General features: G+C 38.9%; 1 protein-coding gene across 1 annotated transcript in view; it reads right to left on the reverse strand.

Moving 5' to 3' along the window:
• Positions 1–13,871, reverse strand: part of LOC124088544 (L-lactate dehydrogenase C chain) — a 56,859-nt gene that overhangs the window by 18,580 nt on the left and 24,408 nt on the right. The window contains exon 4 of the mRNA XM_046438236.2: positions 1,967–2,140. Coding sequence (XP_046294192.1) covers positions 1,967–2,140 — 174 coding nt within the window. The remainder of the gene's footprint in view (positions 1–1,966; positions 2,141–13,871) is intronic.

Raw genomic sequence — 13,871 nt, forward strand, 5'->3', positions numbered from 1 at the left:
TTTTTAAGTTATACATTGACACAATATCTTTATTTTGTTTATTTATTTTTATGTGATGCTGAGAATCGAACCCAGGGTCTCTCACGTGTGAGGCAAGCGCTCTAACACTGAGCCACAACCCCAGCCCCTAGTAACTTCTTTTTACAATTTGCTTTTCTGGATAGAGAGATACATTATCTTGGAGTCAAGTCAAATACAGAGTCATTAGAGTTCAATGTGAAGAAATTTAACAAGATATAGTTTTTAAAATGTTAAATTGTTTTCTACAAGAATTTTAAAATGCAAAAATCCTCTTTTGAGATACCAAATATGTATGTCTGCACATCTAATAATCAGTATATCTAGCTGGGAAGAGTAAGAAACTCAGTGAGACCCTATCTCTAAATAAAATACAAAATAGGGCTGGGATGTGGCTCAGTGGTCAAGTGCCCTTGAGTTCAACCCTGGTACCCCCAACAAAAAAATTGTGAGGCACACAAAGAAATACAGGAGAAATGAATAACCTATAGAAACTATCCCAGAGGAAATCCAGACAAAGATTTACTTGGCAAATACTTTAAATGACTATTTAAAATATGCTTAAAGGGCTAAAGGAATGCATGTTTAAAGATCTAAAGGGAAAAAAATCCAAGGAAACATGAGAACATTTTCTCATCAAATACAGAATATCAATAAGGAGAAATTATGAAAAGGAAAAGGAACAAATGAAAATTCACAAGAACAGCTCAACAGCAGAATGAAAAATCAAAATAAAGAATCAGTGACTCAAAGATGGGTAAACTGAAATATTACAGTCTGAAAAACAGAAAGGAAAAAGAACAAAGAACCAAAATTGCACAATATTGTGAACATACTATATGCCATTGAATTGTACACTTTAATTAATTGCATGTTATGTGGATTTCACTTCGGTTTTTTTAAATTGTAGTCAGACACAACACCATTATTTTTTATTTATTTATTTTTAGTAGTGCTGAGGATCAAACCCAGAGCCTCGCACATGCTAGGCAAGAGCTCTACTGCTGAGCCACAACCCCAGCCCTTCACTTCAATTTTTAAAAATGAAGAAAAATGAACAGCACTTAAGAGATTTCTGGGACAGTAGCAAGAGTACCAACATACACATTATGTGGCAGAACTTTTCCTTCAAAAATGAAGATGGTGAGGCTAAAATTAAAAAGACCAACAATACCTAATATTGGCAAGGATGCAAAGCAATTAGAATTCTCTTACAGTACTGGTGGGAATATAAATAGGAACAACCATTTTGAAAAACTCTTTGATAGTTTCTAATAATTAAACTTACACTAACCCCATAACCCACCCATGATTTCCCCAGGTACTTACTCAAAGAAATGAAGGCATATGACCAGGTAAATACTTACATACAAATGTTCATATTAGTTTTATTCATAATAGCTGCAAACTAAGTATCTATCAACAGGTGAAATGAGTATTTAAAATGTATAAACAAAAGAATACTTGTCAGCAAAAAAAGGGAACAAATCACTGGTATACCCAACAACATGAATGAATCCCAAAATAGTCATGTTGGGTGGAAGGAGAAAAGATTAAGTCACTATGATTCTAAGTATATAAAATTCCAGGAAATGAGGCCAGACATGGAATGAGAGATGAAATGCAAAGGAGCACAAAAGAATTTTCAAATAACAGAAATGTTCTGAATCTTGATTACAGTGGTGCATAACTGATTATATCTAACAAAATTTCCTGCACTGGCTGGGGATGTAACTCTGTGGTAGAGTCCTTGCCTAGTATATGCCAAGTCCTGGATTCTATCCCCAGAACCATGCCACGCCCTTGATAAAAAAACGTCATTGTGATGTATACTTTCATTGCATGAGTGCAGTTTATTATACATAAATGTTACCTCAACGAAGTTTCAAAAAGAAGGAATGGTATGAACAATCATCCTTATCAGTAAAAGATAGGAGGAAATACTCACCTGGGTTTGAAACAATAAGCATTTTACAATCAGGACTATAACGGACTATAGAAGGAATGATTGATTTCATGATAGTCACATTACGTTGGACCAGATCAAGGCGACTTTCTCCTTCTTTCTGCCTTGCACCTGCTGTGACAATAACTAATTTGGAGTTTTCAGATACCTTGTAATCTAAAACAGAAACAACAGTATTTGGATCAAGATTGCCATAATTATTGTGCCTTAACTCTTCAAGTCTATCATCTGCTCTTGGTATTAAAGTATGAGTCTACTTCATGTCTGGCATTTACAAATCGAGACTTTCTATGCAGTAAAATGTATAAACTGAAGGAAGTCTTGTCATTACCGTTTGCCAATTTCCACACAGACACCTCCAAATATTTTATAATAAAAGAAGTTACCATCCTTTTTAGCCTACATTCCCAGATGATATTAAGGCACAAAGCAATGAGTCAGATCTCTGGCTTCTTAGAAACACCATAATGAGCTGAGTGTGGTGGTGCATGCCTGTAAAATCAGCAGCTGGGGAGGCTGAGGCAGGATAGAAGGATTTTTATTTCAAAGCTAGTCTCAGCAACTTAATGAGGACCTAAGCAACTCAACAAAACTCTGTCACTAAATAAAATATATATTAAAAAAGGGGGGGGGGCTGGGGATTTGGCTCAGTGCTTAAGTGCCCCTGGGCTTAATACTGAGTAACAACAACAGAAAAAGCCCCAAAACAAACAAACTCCACAATGAATCAGAAGGTTAGAACTCTGAGAGTTCAAAGCATATATTTATGTATATGCTTTAGAATTCTAAAGGCCAGAATATATTTACATCAAATTATTTGTATGGGACTTTATTTCAGACCATGAACAAGTACTTAAAACAATCTTACAAATGTTTCACTTATTGAATCCAATACCAATGTGATATAATGCTTATTTATTATAATAGTCAAGTACTTTTTCAATTACCAATTCCTCTGCTAAGCATCTCTTAATCATATAATTCACAATCTCTTTAATTGGGAAGGGGTATATATTCCCCAAAGATAAACTTAAAATAACCCTTTTTACTCTAAACTTTTTAAATTTGGATTCATCAGGGCTTAGTGCTGCGGAAAGGCATATGTGTCCAAAAAATGTACATAAGCCCAAGGTACTTTGGAAGGATATTCTAACAGGACAATGGAAAGGTCCTGACTCAGTAATTGTCTAGAGTCGGGGGTCTGTTTGTGTGTTTCCACAGCGGCCCCAGCAAACTTCTAGCTGCCAACTGATTGGCTCCTCTGCGGTGATGCTAATTGGGCTGTTTCCCCACCCTTTCAGACCACGGAGCTGCTCATTGGGGGACTTTTTTTTTTTATGCCAATATAGTAGCTTTATTTTCAAAACATGAAATTTCAATGCATATTGAACATTCAATGTATAACCCACTCTTAGGAATTTACTCAGAAGATACACTTTCAACAATACAAAACTGCATAAACATAACATTATGCATTGCTATATATATTTTTAGTTCTGTTGGGAACAACCTAAAGGTCTTTATCTAGAAGATTGATTTGATATAATAAGCCATTGTATAACCACACAATAGATAAAGAATTTTTTTAAATTTTTTATTGTTGGCTGTTCAAAACATTACATAGTTCTTGATATATCATATTTCACACTTTGATTCAAGTGGGTTATGAGCTCCCATTTTTACCCCATATACAGATTGCAGAATTACATCAGTTACACGTCCATTGATTTACATATTGCCATACTAGTGTCTGTTGTGTTCTGCTGCCTTTCCTATCCTCTACTATCCCTCCTCCCCTCCCCTCCCCTTCCCTCTTCTCTCTCTGCCCCCTATACTGGCATTCATTTGTCCCCCTTGTATTATTTTTCCCTTTCCCCTCACTTCCTCTTGTATGTACTTTTGTATAACCCTGAGGGTCTCCTTCCATTTCCATGCAATTTCCCTTCTCTCTCCCTTTCCCTCCCACCTCTCATCCCTGTTAAATGTTAATCTTCTTCTCATGCTCTTCGACCCTACTCTGTTCTTAGTAACTCTCCTTATATCAAAGAAGACATTTGGCATTTGTTTTTTAGGGATTGGCTAGCTTCACTTAGCATAATCTGCTCTAATGCCATCCATTTCCCTGCAAATTCTATGATTTTGTCATTTTTTAATGCAGAGTAATACTCCATTGTGTATAAATGCCACATTTTTTTTATCCATTCATCTATTGAAGGGCATCTAGGTTGGTTCCACAGTCTTGCTATTGTGAATTGTGCTGCTATGAACATCGATGTAGCAGTGTCCCTGTAGCATGCTCTTTTTAGGTCTTTAGGGAATAGACCGAGAAGGGGAATAGCTGGGTCAAATGGTGGCTCCATTCCCAGCTTTCCAAGAAATCTCCATACTGCTTTCCAAATTGGCTGCACCAATCTGCAGTCCCACCAGCAATGTACCCTTTTCCCCACATCCTCGCCAGCACTTGTTGTTGTTTGACTTCATAATTGCCGCAGTCTGGCTGGGCACAATCAGGAGCCACTTGTCAAAAGAAACTAACTTTATTTTTAGAACCACACACGCCAAACAAAACAGCCTCTCAGGAAAAACCCTCAGAGCCTCAACTGCCACCACCGGCTTTCCACAAGCCTCTCTCTCCCACACAAGCTTCTCTCCACCTCCCACAATCCTCCTGCTCTTGAGGCCGATTGGCTGGGTCACGTGGGCGGAGCCAAAAAAGTCCCCCAATGAGCAGCTCCGTGGTCTGAAAGGGCAGGGAAACAGCCCAATGAGCATCACCGCAGAGGAGCCAATCAGCTAGATGTTGCTGGGGCCGAGGAGCCAATCAGCTAGATGTTGCTGGGGCCGCTGTGAGCCAATCATCAGCCGGCAGCTGGAAGTTTGCTGGCAGCTGGAAGTTTGCTGGGGCCCCTTTGGCTGTGGCTCTCAACATCTCCCCCTCTCTGTTTAAACAATAAGCATGTGGCTTAGGGACCGTGCCTGTTAGGCAGTCCAATTCAACATATGGTCCTTACCCGTCATCGGATGAACTGACCTCTAGGCGTCAGCCTCCTGTCTTAGGTTGGTACCACTGCAATTGGATCATACCCGTCACTGACTACCGGTCCAGCATACAGCCATACTTGTGGATAGGCCTTTGCACCTGTGGGGGGGTGAGGTTCTTTGCCTCACCTCTGTTGGCCCCCAAATTTTAGACCATCACTAGTAGAGGAGGATGCAAAATGCCAAGACATTAAGCCAATTGAGGGCTCCTTTGAAAAATTGTACCACCGGTGACACCATCAGCAAAAATACTCCAGCACTACCACAATTCACTGTACCAACAGATAGTTCACAATGCATACAGGTGAGCTCACAATGTGTCCAGGCAAGTTCTGCAAGCAGTTCAGTGATGGCTATTGTAGAAGCTGTAGATTGGTTTTATCTTTGACTTCACCAGCACTGGGATGAAGATAGGAATTCTGGCAATAATGGCTAAAGAAAAAATTATGTAACATTACAGAAGGCACTAAAAGAAAACAATTTTCTTAACAATTTACATTATCTTTAAGAGAATTATTAAATATAATGAAAAGGAAAGGTGAAAGTAAACAAACAGATCTGTTAACCTTCTTTTTTGTTTACATATTAAAACAATCCTCAACAGTTGTTTACCCAATTTAAATTAAACCATATAAATCACGTGAAAAAAAAATTTTGGATCCATTTTATCATGAGCGCTCATCATATATGATATATGGACATACGTACATTCAAACATATAACACAAAACACAAGTGTGCACACATAATATAATACATACAACACATAACATTATAGTAAAGGCCTTATAACTTTTTACAGGTGAAATCTCCATTGCAATGTTTAAAAACTCTATAGTCAAAAAATAGAACTGATCAGCAAAACATTAACCTAGGTCTGTATGAGCTCAAAAAACAAAATAGAACTTCATGATATGGCAAAGGGCAATAATAAAATAGATATTGGAAAAAGCATCCTGGTTCTGTTGCAGATGTAAGAATAGCCAAACTGGAGTTTTGGATATCAGTTGTTATGGATTTGAGCCAAATCATCTTCTTTTTGGTCTGTAGAAATCGCTTTAGTTAATCTTTCTGGAATCCAAATCGGCTGCTGTTCTCCCTGTGGAAACACATAAACAGACCCCCGACTCCATACAATCACTGGGTGAGGACCTTGGTTAATCTCTCTGGAATCCAAATCGGCTGCTGTTCTCCCTGTGGAAACACACAAACAGACCCCCGACTCCAGACAATTACTGGGTCAGGACCTTTCCATTGTCCTGTTAGAATATCCTTCCAAAGTACCTTGGGCTTATGTACATTTTTTGGACACATATGCCTTTCCGCAGCACTAAGTCCTGATGAATCCAAATTTAAAATGTTTAGAGTAAAAAGGGTTATTTTAAGTTTATCTTTGGGGAATATATACCCCTTCCCAATTCCTTCTTTTTGCTTTAATAAGTACATTTTAATAGTTTGATGAGCTCTTTCAACTATGCCTTGTCCCTGTGGATTGTATGGGATTCCTGTTATATGAGTAATGCCAAATGTTGAGCAAAATTGTTTAAAAGAGGTAGAAGTATAACCAGGGGCATTATCTGTTTTTAACTGTTTTGGAACACCCACAGTGGCAAAATTTTGTAAGCAATGAGCTATAACATCTTTAGTTTTTTCTCCGGCATGAAGGGAGCCCATCAAAAATCCAGAAGAAGTATCAACTGTAACATGCAAATATTTTAATTTTCCAAATTCTGGCAAGTGTGTGACGTCCATCTGCCAAATATGGTTAGGTATCAATCCTCTAGGATTGACTCCAAGATTAACTTGTGGTAAAAGGTCACACAATTTTGACATTGTTTTATTATTTGTCTAGCTTGTTCCTTAGTTATTTTAAAATGCTTTTGTAAAGTATTAGCATTGACATGGAACTTTTTATGAAAATTTATAGCTTCTTCTAGTGTAGAGAAAATATGTATGTCATGTGTAGTTTTATCTGCTAAATCATTGCCCAAACTGAGGGCTCCAGGCAATCCTGTATGTGCCCTGATATGTCCTATAAAGAATGGATCTTTTCTGTCCCAGATTAGACTTTGTATAGTGGAAAGCAAAGAGAAAACAGTAGAAGAAGGGGAAATCCTACCAGCATCTTCAAGAGATACTATAGCATTAACTACATACTGACTATCAGAAAATAAATTAAATACAGAATCTTTAAACATCACAAAAGCTTGTAAAACTGCATTAAGCTCTACCTTTTGAGCTGATTGTTTGGGTACTAAAAATGTAAAAGTTTGATCAGGGGTAACTACTGCTGCTGTACCATTATTTGACCCATCAGTGAATATATTTGGAGCATTCATGATAGGTGTTTTTCTTGTCATTTTTGGAAAAATTACAGGATGCAATGACCAAAAAGACAATAAAGGATTACATGGTAAGTGGTTATCAAATGAAACATTAGATTTGCACATGATTATTGCCCAAGTATTTAACTCATTAGCTAACTCATCAATTTGATTCATAGTATATGGAGTAATAATTTTATTGGGAGAAATTCCAAACACTCCCTTTGCTGCTTTTATTCCTTTGAGTATTAATTGTCCTACAGCCTCAGGATACCTAGTAAGAATAGTGTTAGGAGAATAAGATAAATGTATCCATAATAATGGACCTTCTTGCCAAAATACTCCTGTAGGAATATTTTTTGTTGGTAGTACAATAAATAATAAAGGCAATCTTATATCAATTCTATCCAAATGCATATTTTCCATATATGTTTCAATGATTTTTAATGCCTTTCTTGCTTCAGGCGTTAACATTCGGGGTGAATTTGGATCTGATGGACCTTTTAGGATATCAAATAAAGGTCCCAACTCTCCTGTTGGTATACCTAAATAAGGCCTTATCCAATTTATGTCTCCTAATAACTTTTGAAAGTCATTAAGTGATTTGAGTTGATCTACTCGTATTTGAATTTTTGGTGGACGGACCATGGTTGAGGATAATAGAACTCCTAAATAATTAATTGGAAAATTTAATTGTACTTTATCTATTGCTATCTCTAGATTATAATTTTTTAATAAGTTTGTAAGTGTGGCATAACATTCTAGCAATGTGTTTTTATCTTTGTGTGCTAATAATACATCATCCATATAGTGAAATATTTGTAGTTCAGGATTTTGATTTCTAAGTGGCTGGATTACTTTGTTAACATAAATTTGACACATAGTTGGGCTGTTAGCCATCCCTTGAGGGAGTACTTTCCATTCATATCTCTGATCAGGACCTTCATGATTCAGTGCAGGGATAGTAAATGCAAAACGTAGACTATCCTCAGGATGAATTGGAATTGAAAAAAAAAATCTTTAATATCTATAACTAAAACATACCAGGTTTTTGGCAAAGCAGACAACTGAGGAATCCCTGATTGAGAAGGTCCCATAATAACCATCTCATTATTAATGGCTCTTAAATCTTGCAATAATCTCCATTTACCAGATTTCTTTTTGATGACAAAAATGGGAGTATTATGGGGAGATACAGAAGGTTGTATATGTCCTTCCGCTAATTGTTGTTTGACCAGGTCATGGGCTGCTTGTATCTTTTCTTTAGTCAGGGGCCACTGAGGAACCCATACTGGTCTTTCTGATTTCCAAGTAATTTTTATTGTCTCAGTGGCCCTTTCTGAAAATCCAACCCATGTCTGTCTGTTCCTTGATCTATTTGTATTGGTGCTGCTATACCTTGTTCTTGTTTTTCTAATCTTTTTCCTTTCCTAAAACCTTGTCTAGTCATAATAGTGGGTGCATTTTGGTTGATGTTATTTGTTAATGTCAAACCTAATTGATCTAGGACATCTCGTCCCCATAAATTTACGGGAAGATGATCCAATACATATGGCTGTATAGTTCCTTCACATCCTTCAGGATCCTTCCAATCTAATACCATTGCACTTCTATGGGGATTAGTCGCCACTCCTAGGCCTCGAAGCGTTTGAGTGGCTTGTTGTAATGGCCAATGTTTTGGCCATTCTTGACGAGAGATGATGCTAAGGTCTGCACCTGTATCCAGTAGCCCATTAAATTCATGTCCTTGAATATTTAGTTTTAGCATGGGGCGAGAATCTAAATTTAAAGAAAGCATAGCCCAATCTACACCTGTGGAGCCTAATCCCTTGGAACCTCTTTCTACAGTACGACTGGAAAATTTATCATGTAGGCTGGGTATTATTAGTAACTGTGCTATTCTATCTCCTGGTGAAATTACTGATATACCCTTTGGAGAACTGGCTATAATTTTTATTTCACCTTCATAATCGGGATCAATTACCCCAGGACTTATCATAAGTCCTTTTAGAGTAGAAGAGCTGCGTCCCAATAATAAGCCTACTGTTCCTTTGGGAAGAGGTCCTTTCACCCCTGTGGGAATGATTTGAACTCCCATCTCTGGAGTTAGTACTGCTCTGGCGGAGGCGCAGATGTCCAACCCTGCGCTCCCTCTGGTTTGTCTGATGAGGGATCTGATGGACAATGTGTCCTGGGCACTACCCTGATGGGGTTGCTGGGTTCCTCCAGTGCTCCGTATATTTGTGGTTTTGGGCCCCGGAGCATTGGGCCCCCCTGTCCATTTTTTGGCAATGGAGCCCGATGCCTTTCTCCACGATATCGTGGATAAACACCTGGTCCTTGTTCGTTTTTTGATAATGGAGTACCCTCTATGGTGGTTTGAGAACGGCATTCATTAGCCCAATGTCTCCCTCTACGGCACCGTGGGCAAATACCTGGTATTCTACTCCTTTGATACCTAGTTTTGTTAAACTCTCCTCCAATGGGGCAATTCCTTTTAAAATGTCCTGTTTGTTCACAATTGTAGCATGTTCTTGGCCTGGCATCTAAAGCCTGTTTTACTGCAGCTGCCACAATTTGCCCTTGTTCATTAATGTCTCTGGCATCTAAAGCCTGTTTTACTGCAGCTGCCACGACTTGCTCTTGTTCATTAATGTCTCTACATAATTTAATATATGTGTTTAAATCTTCATGTTTCCATGGTCTAATGATATCTCTGCACCAACGATTCGCTTGCTCATAAGCCAGGTGTTTTAGTAATGGCATTGCTTGTTCTGTATTCCCAAAAACTCTGGTAGCTGTTTGAATAAGCCTATCTACAAATTCAGCATAAGGTTCATTAGCTCCTTGTATTACCTTAGATAATTGACCTTGTAAACCTCCATGTCCTTGTAAAGTCTTCCATGCCTTAATTGCATCTGCAGCAATTTGTGCGTATACGCCAGGATCATATGCAATTTGTTGCTGCTGATCTTCACAAGGTCCCTTTCCTAACAACATATCTAGATTTCTCTGAGGATAACCAGCTGCTGCATTTCGCCTAGCTGTCTCCTTGCAAAATTCCTCATTGGCAACCTTCCATAACAGGTATTGTCCTCCATTTAGCACAGCTTTACACATATTAGCCCAATCTGCTGGCGTCATGTTCAAGTTGTTAATGGATTCGACCATGCTTACAGTGAAGGGTGCTTGAGGACCATAGGTTGTTACAGCCTCTTTTAGCTGCTTCACTGTTTTGAAATTTAAAACTTGGTAAAATCGCTGCCCTCCTGCCTCAAATACAGGGCATGTTAATATTTGAGACCTTGTCTCAGGATCCCAACTATCAACTGCGGGGGTTGGGGGCCTCCCAGCATATGGAGGTGGCGCTGTTGGTTGGACACTTACGCCCTCTGGTGATAGAAAGGTGTTAGTAGCAGTCTCCTGTAGAGGTGGTGCTGTTGGTTGGACACTTACACCCTCTGGTGATAGAAAGGTGTTAGTAGCAGTCTCCTGTTGTAACTTTCCCCCTGATGGCTTTTTCTGTTTTACACTTTCTTTCTCTGTCTGACTAACTTGAGAGACCTTCTCTTTTACTTGAATCTTTTCCTCTGTCTGACTAACTTGAGAGACCTTCTCTTTTACTTGAATCATTATGTCTTCTTCTTCCTCTACCATTGTCTGAACTGAAGGCTTTGGACTAAGCAAACAAGATATGAATGTCCACAATGGCAATGTGCCAACTGGCAGAGTCCCTGGGCTTTTCTTTTCTATTCTTTTTAAATCTTCACCATGATGGTTCCATTGTGATATATTTAACAACTCCTCCTTAAAAAGCCATGGGCTACATTTTTGTATTGTATCAACGTATGCCCTGACTGCTCTTGATTTTACTGGGATGCCTCCTTCCTCTAACAATTTACTTAACACTCTTTCAGTTTGTTTTTGTTCCTCAGACGTAAATAGTTTTTCCTCAGATGTGAGCGGTTTTTCTTCCGTCTCACTCATCTCCAGGGACAGGCAACTTAAAACAAAAGTGAAGCAAAATAAAAGAGGAATCTTAAAATGGCTACCCATCCTCTCGCCCTGCCCTCAGGGGCGAGCAGTTTCACTTACCCTCAGTCGCTCCCTGTGTGAGCCACCAAATGCCGCAGTCTGGCTGGGCACAATCAGGAGCCACTTGTCAAAAGAAACTAACTTTATTTTTAGAACCACACACGCCAAACAAAACAGCCTCTCAGGAAAAACCCTCAGAGCCTCAACTGCCACCACCGGCTTTCCACAAGCCTCTCTCTCCCACACAAGCTTCTCTCCACCTCCCACAATCCTCCTGCTCTTGAGGCCGATTGGCTGGGTCACGTGGGCAGAGCCAAAAAAGTCCCCCAATGAGCAGCTCCGTGGTCTGAAAGGGCAGGGAAACAGCCCAATGAGCATCACCGCAGAGGAGCCAATCAGCTAGATGTTGCTGGGGCCGAGGAGCCAATCAGCTAGATGTTGCTGGGGCCGCTGTGAGCCAATCATCAGCCGGCAGCTGGAAGTTTGCTGGCAGCTGGAAGTTTGCTGGGGCCCGTTTGGCTGTGGCTCTCAACACATAATGGCTGCCAATCTAACTGGAGTGAGATGGTATCTTAGGGTGGTTTTGATTTGCATTTCTCTGGCAGCTAGAGATGGTGAGCATTTTTTCATGTACTTGTTGATTGATTGTATGTCCTCCTCTGAGAAGTGTCTGTTCAGGTCCTTGGCCCATTTGTTGATTGGGTTGTTTGTTCTCTTATTGTCTAATTTTTTGAGTTCTTTGTGTACTCTGGATATTAGGGCTCTATCTGAAGTGTGAGGAGTAAAGATTTGTTCCCAGGATGTAGGCTCTCTATTTACCTCTCTTATTGTTTCTTTTGCTGAGAAAAAACTTTTTAGTTTGAGTAAGTCCCATTTGTTGATTCTAGTTATTAACTTTTGTGCTATGGGTGTCCTATTGAGGAATTTGGAGCCCAACCCCACAGTATGTAGATCGTAGCCAACTTTTTCTTCTATCAGACGGCATGTCTCTGATTTGATATCAAGCTCCTTGATCCATTTTGAATTAACTTTTGTGCATGGCGAGAGAAAGGGATTCAGTTTCATTTTGTTGCATATGGATTTCCAGTTTGCCCAGCACCATTTGTTGAAGATGCTATCCTTCCTCCATTGCATGCTTTTAGCCCCTTTATCAAATATAAGGTAGTTGTAGTTTTGTGGATTGGTTTCTGTGTCCTCTATTCTGTACCATTGGTCCACCCGCCTGTTTTGGTACCAGTACCATGCTGTTTTTGTTACTATTGCTTTGTAGTATAGTTTGAAGTCTGGTATCGCTATACCGCCTGATTCACACTTCCTGCTTAGCATTGTTTTTGCTATTCTGGGTCTTTTATTTTTCCATATGAATTTCATGATTGCTTTCTCTATTTCTACAAGAAATGCCGTTGCGATTTTGATTGGCATTGGATTAAACCTATAGAGAACTTTTGGTAATATCGCCATTTTGATGATGTTAGTTCTGCCTATCCATGAACAGGGTATATTTTTCCATCTTCTAAGATCTTCTTCTATTTCTCTCTTTAGGGTTCTGTAGTTTTCATTGTATAAGTCTTTCACCTCTTTTGTTAGGTTGATTCCCAAGTATTTTTTTTTTTTTGAGGATATTGTGAATGGAGTGGTTGTCCTCATTTCCATTTCAGAGGATTTGTCGCTGATATACAGGAATGCCTTTGATTTATGTGTGTTGATTTTATATCCTGCCACTTTGCTGAATTCATTTATTAGCTCTAATAGTTTCTTTGTAGACCCTTTCGGGTCTGCTAGGTATAGAATCATATCATCTGCAAATAGTGATAATTTAAGTTCTTCTTTTCCTATTTTGATGCCTTTAATTTCTTTCGTCTGTCTAATTGCTCTGGCCAGTGTTTTGAGAACTATGTTGAAGAGAAGTGGAGAGAGAGGGCATCCCTGTCTTGTTCCAGATTGTAGAGGGAATGCCTTCAGTTTTTCTCCATTCAGAATGATGCTAGCCTGAGGCTTAGCATAGATTGCTTTTACAATATTGAAGTATGTTCCTGTTATCCCTAGTTTTTCTAGAGTTTTGAACATAAAGGGATGCTGTACTTTGTCGAATGCTTTTTCCGCATCTATCGAGATGATCATATGGTTCTTATTTTTAAGTCTATTGATGTGGTGAATAACATTTATTGATTTCCATATATTGAACCAGCCTTGCATCCCAGGGATGAATCCTACTTGATCATGGTGCACAATTTTTTTGATATGTGTTTGTATCCGATTCGCCAGAATTTTATTGAGGATTTTTGCATCTAGGTTCATTAGAGATATTGGTCTGTAGTTTTCTTTCTTTGAAGTGTCTTTGTCTGGTTTAGGTATCAGGGTGATGTTGGCCTCATAGAATGAATTTGGAAGTTCTCCCTCTTTTTCTATTTCCTGAAGTAGCTTGAAAAGTATTGGTATTAGTTCTTCTTTAAAGGTTTTGTAAAACTCTGCTGTATACCCATCCGGTCC

This window comes from Marmota monax, unplaced genomic scaffold, assembly GCF_021218885.2.
Source record: "Marmota monax isolate L192 unplaced genomic scaffold, Marmota_monax_Labrador192_F-V1.1 WCK01_AAM20220418_F8-fsc00061, whole genome shotgun sequence".
Classification (NCBI taxonomy): domain Eukaryota; kingdom Metazoa; phylum Chordata; class Mammalia; order Rodentia; family Sciuridae; genus Marmota; species Marmota monax.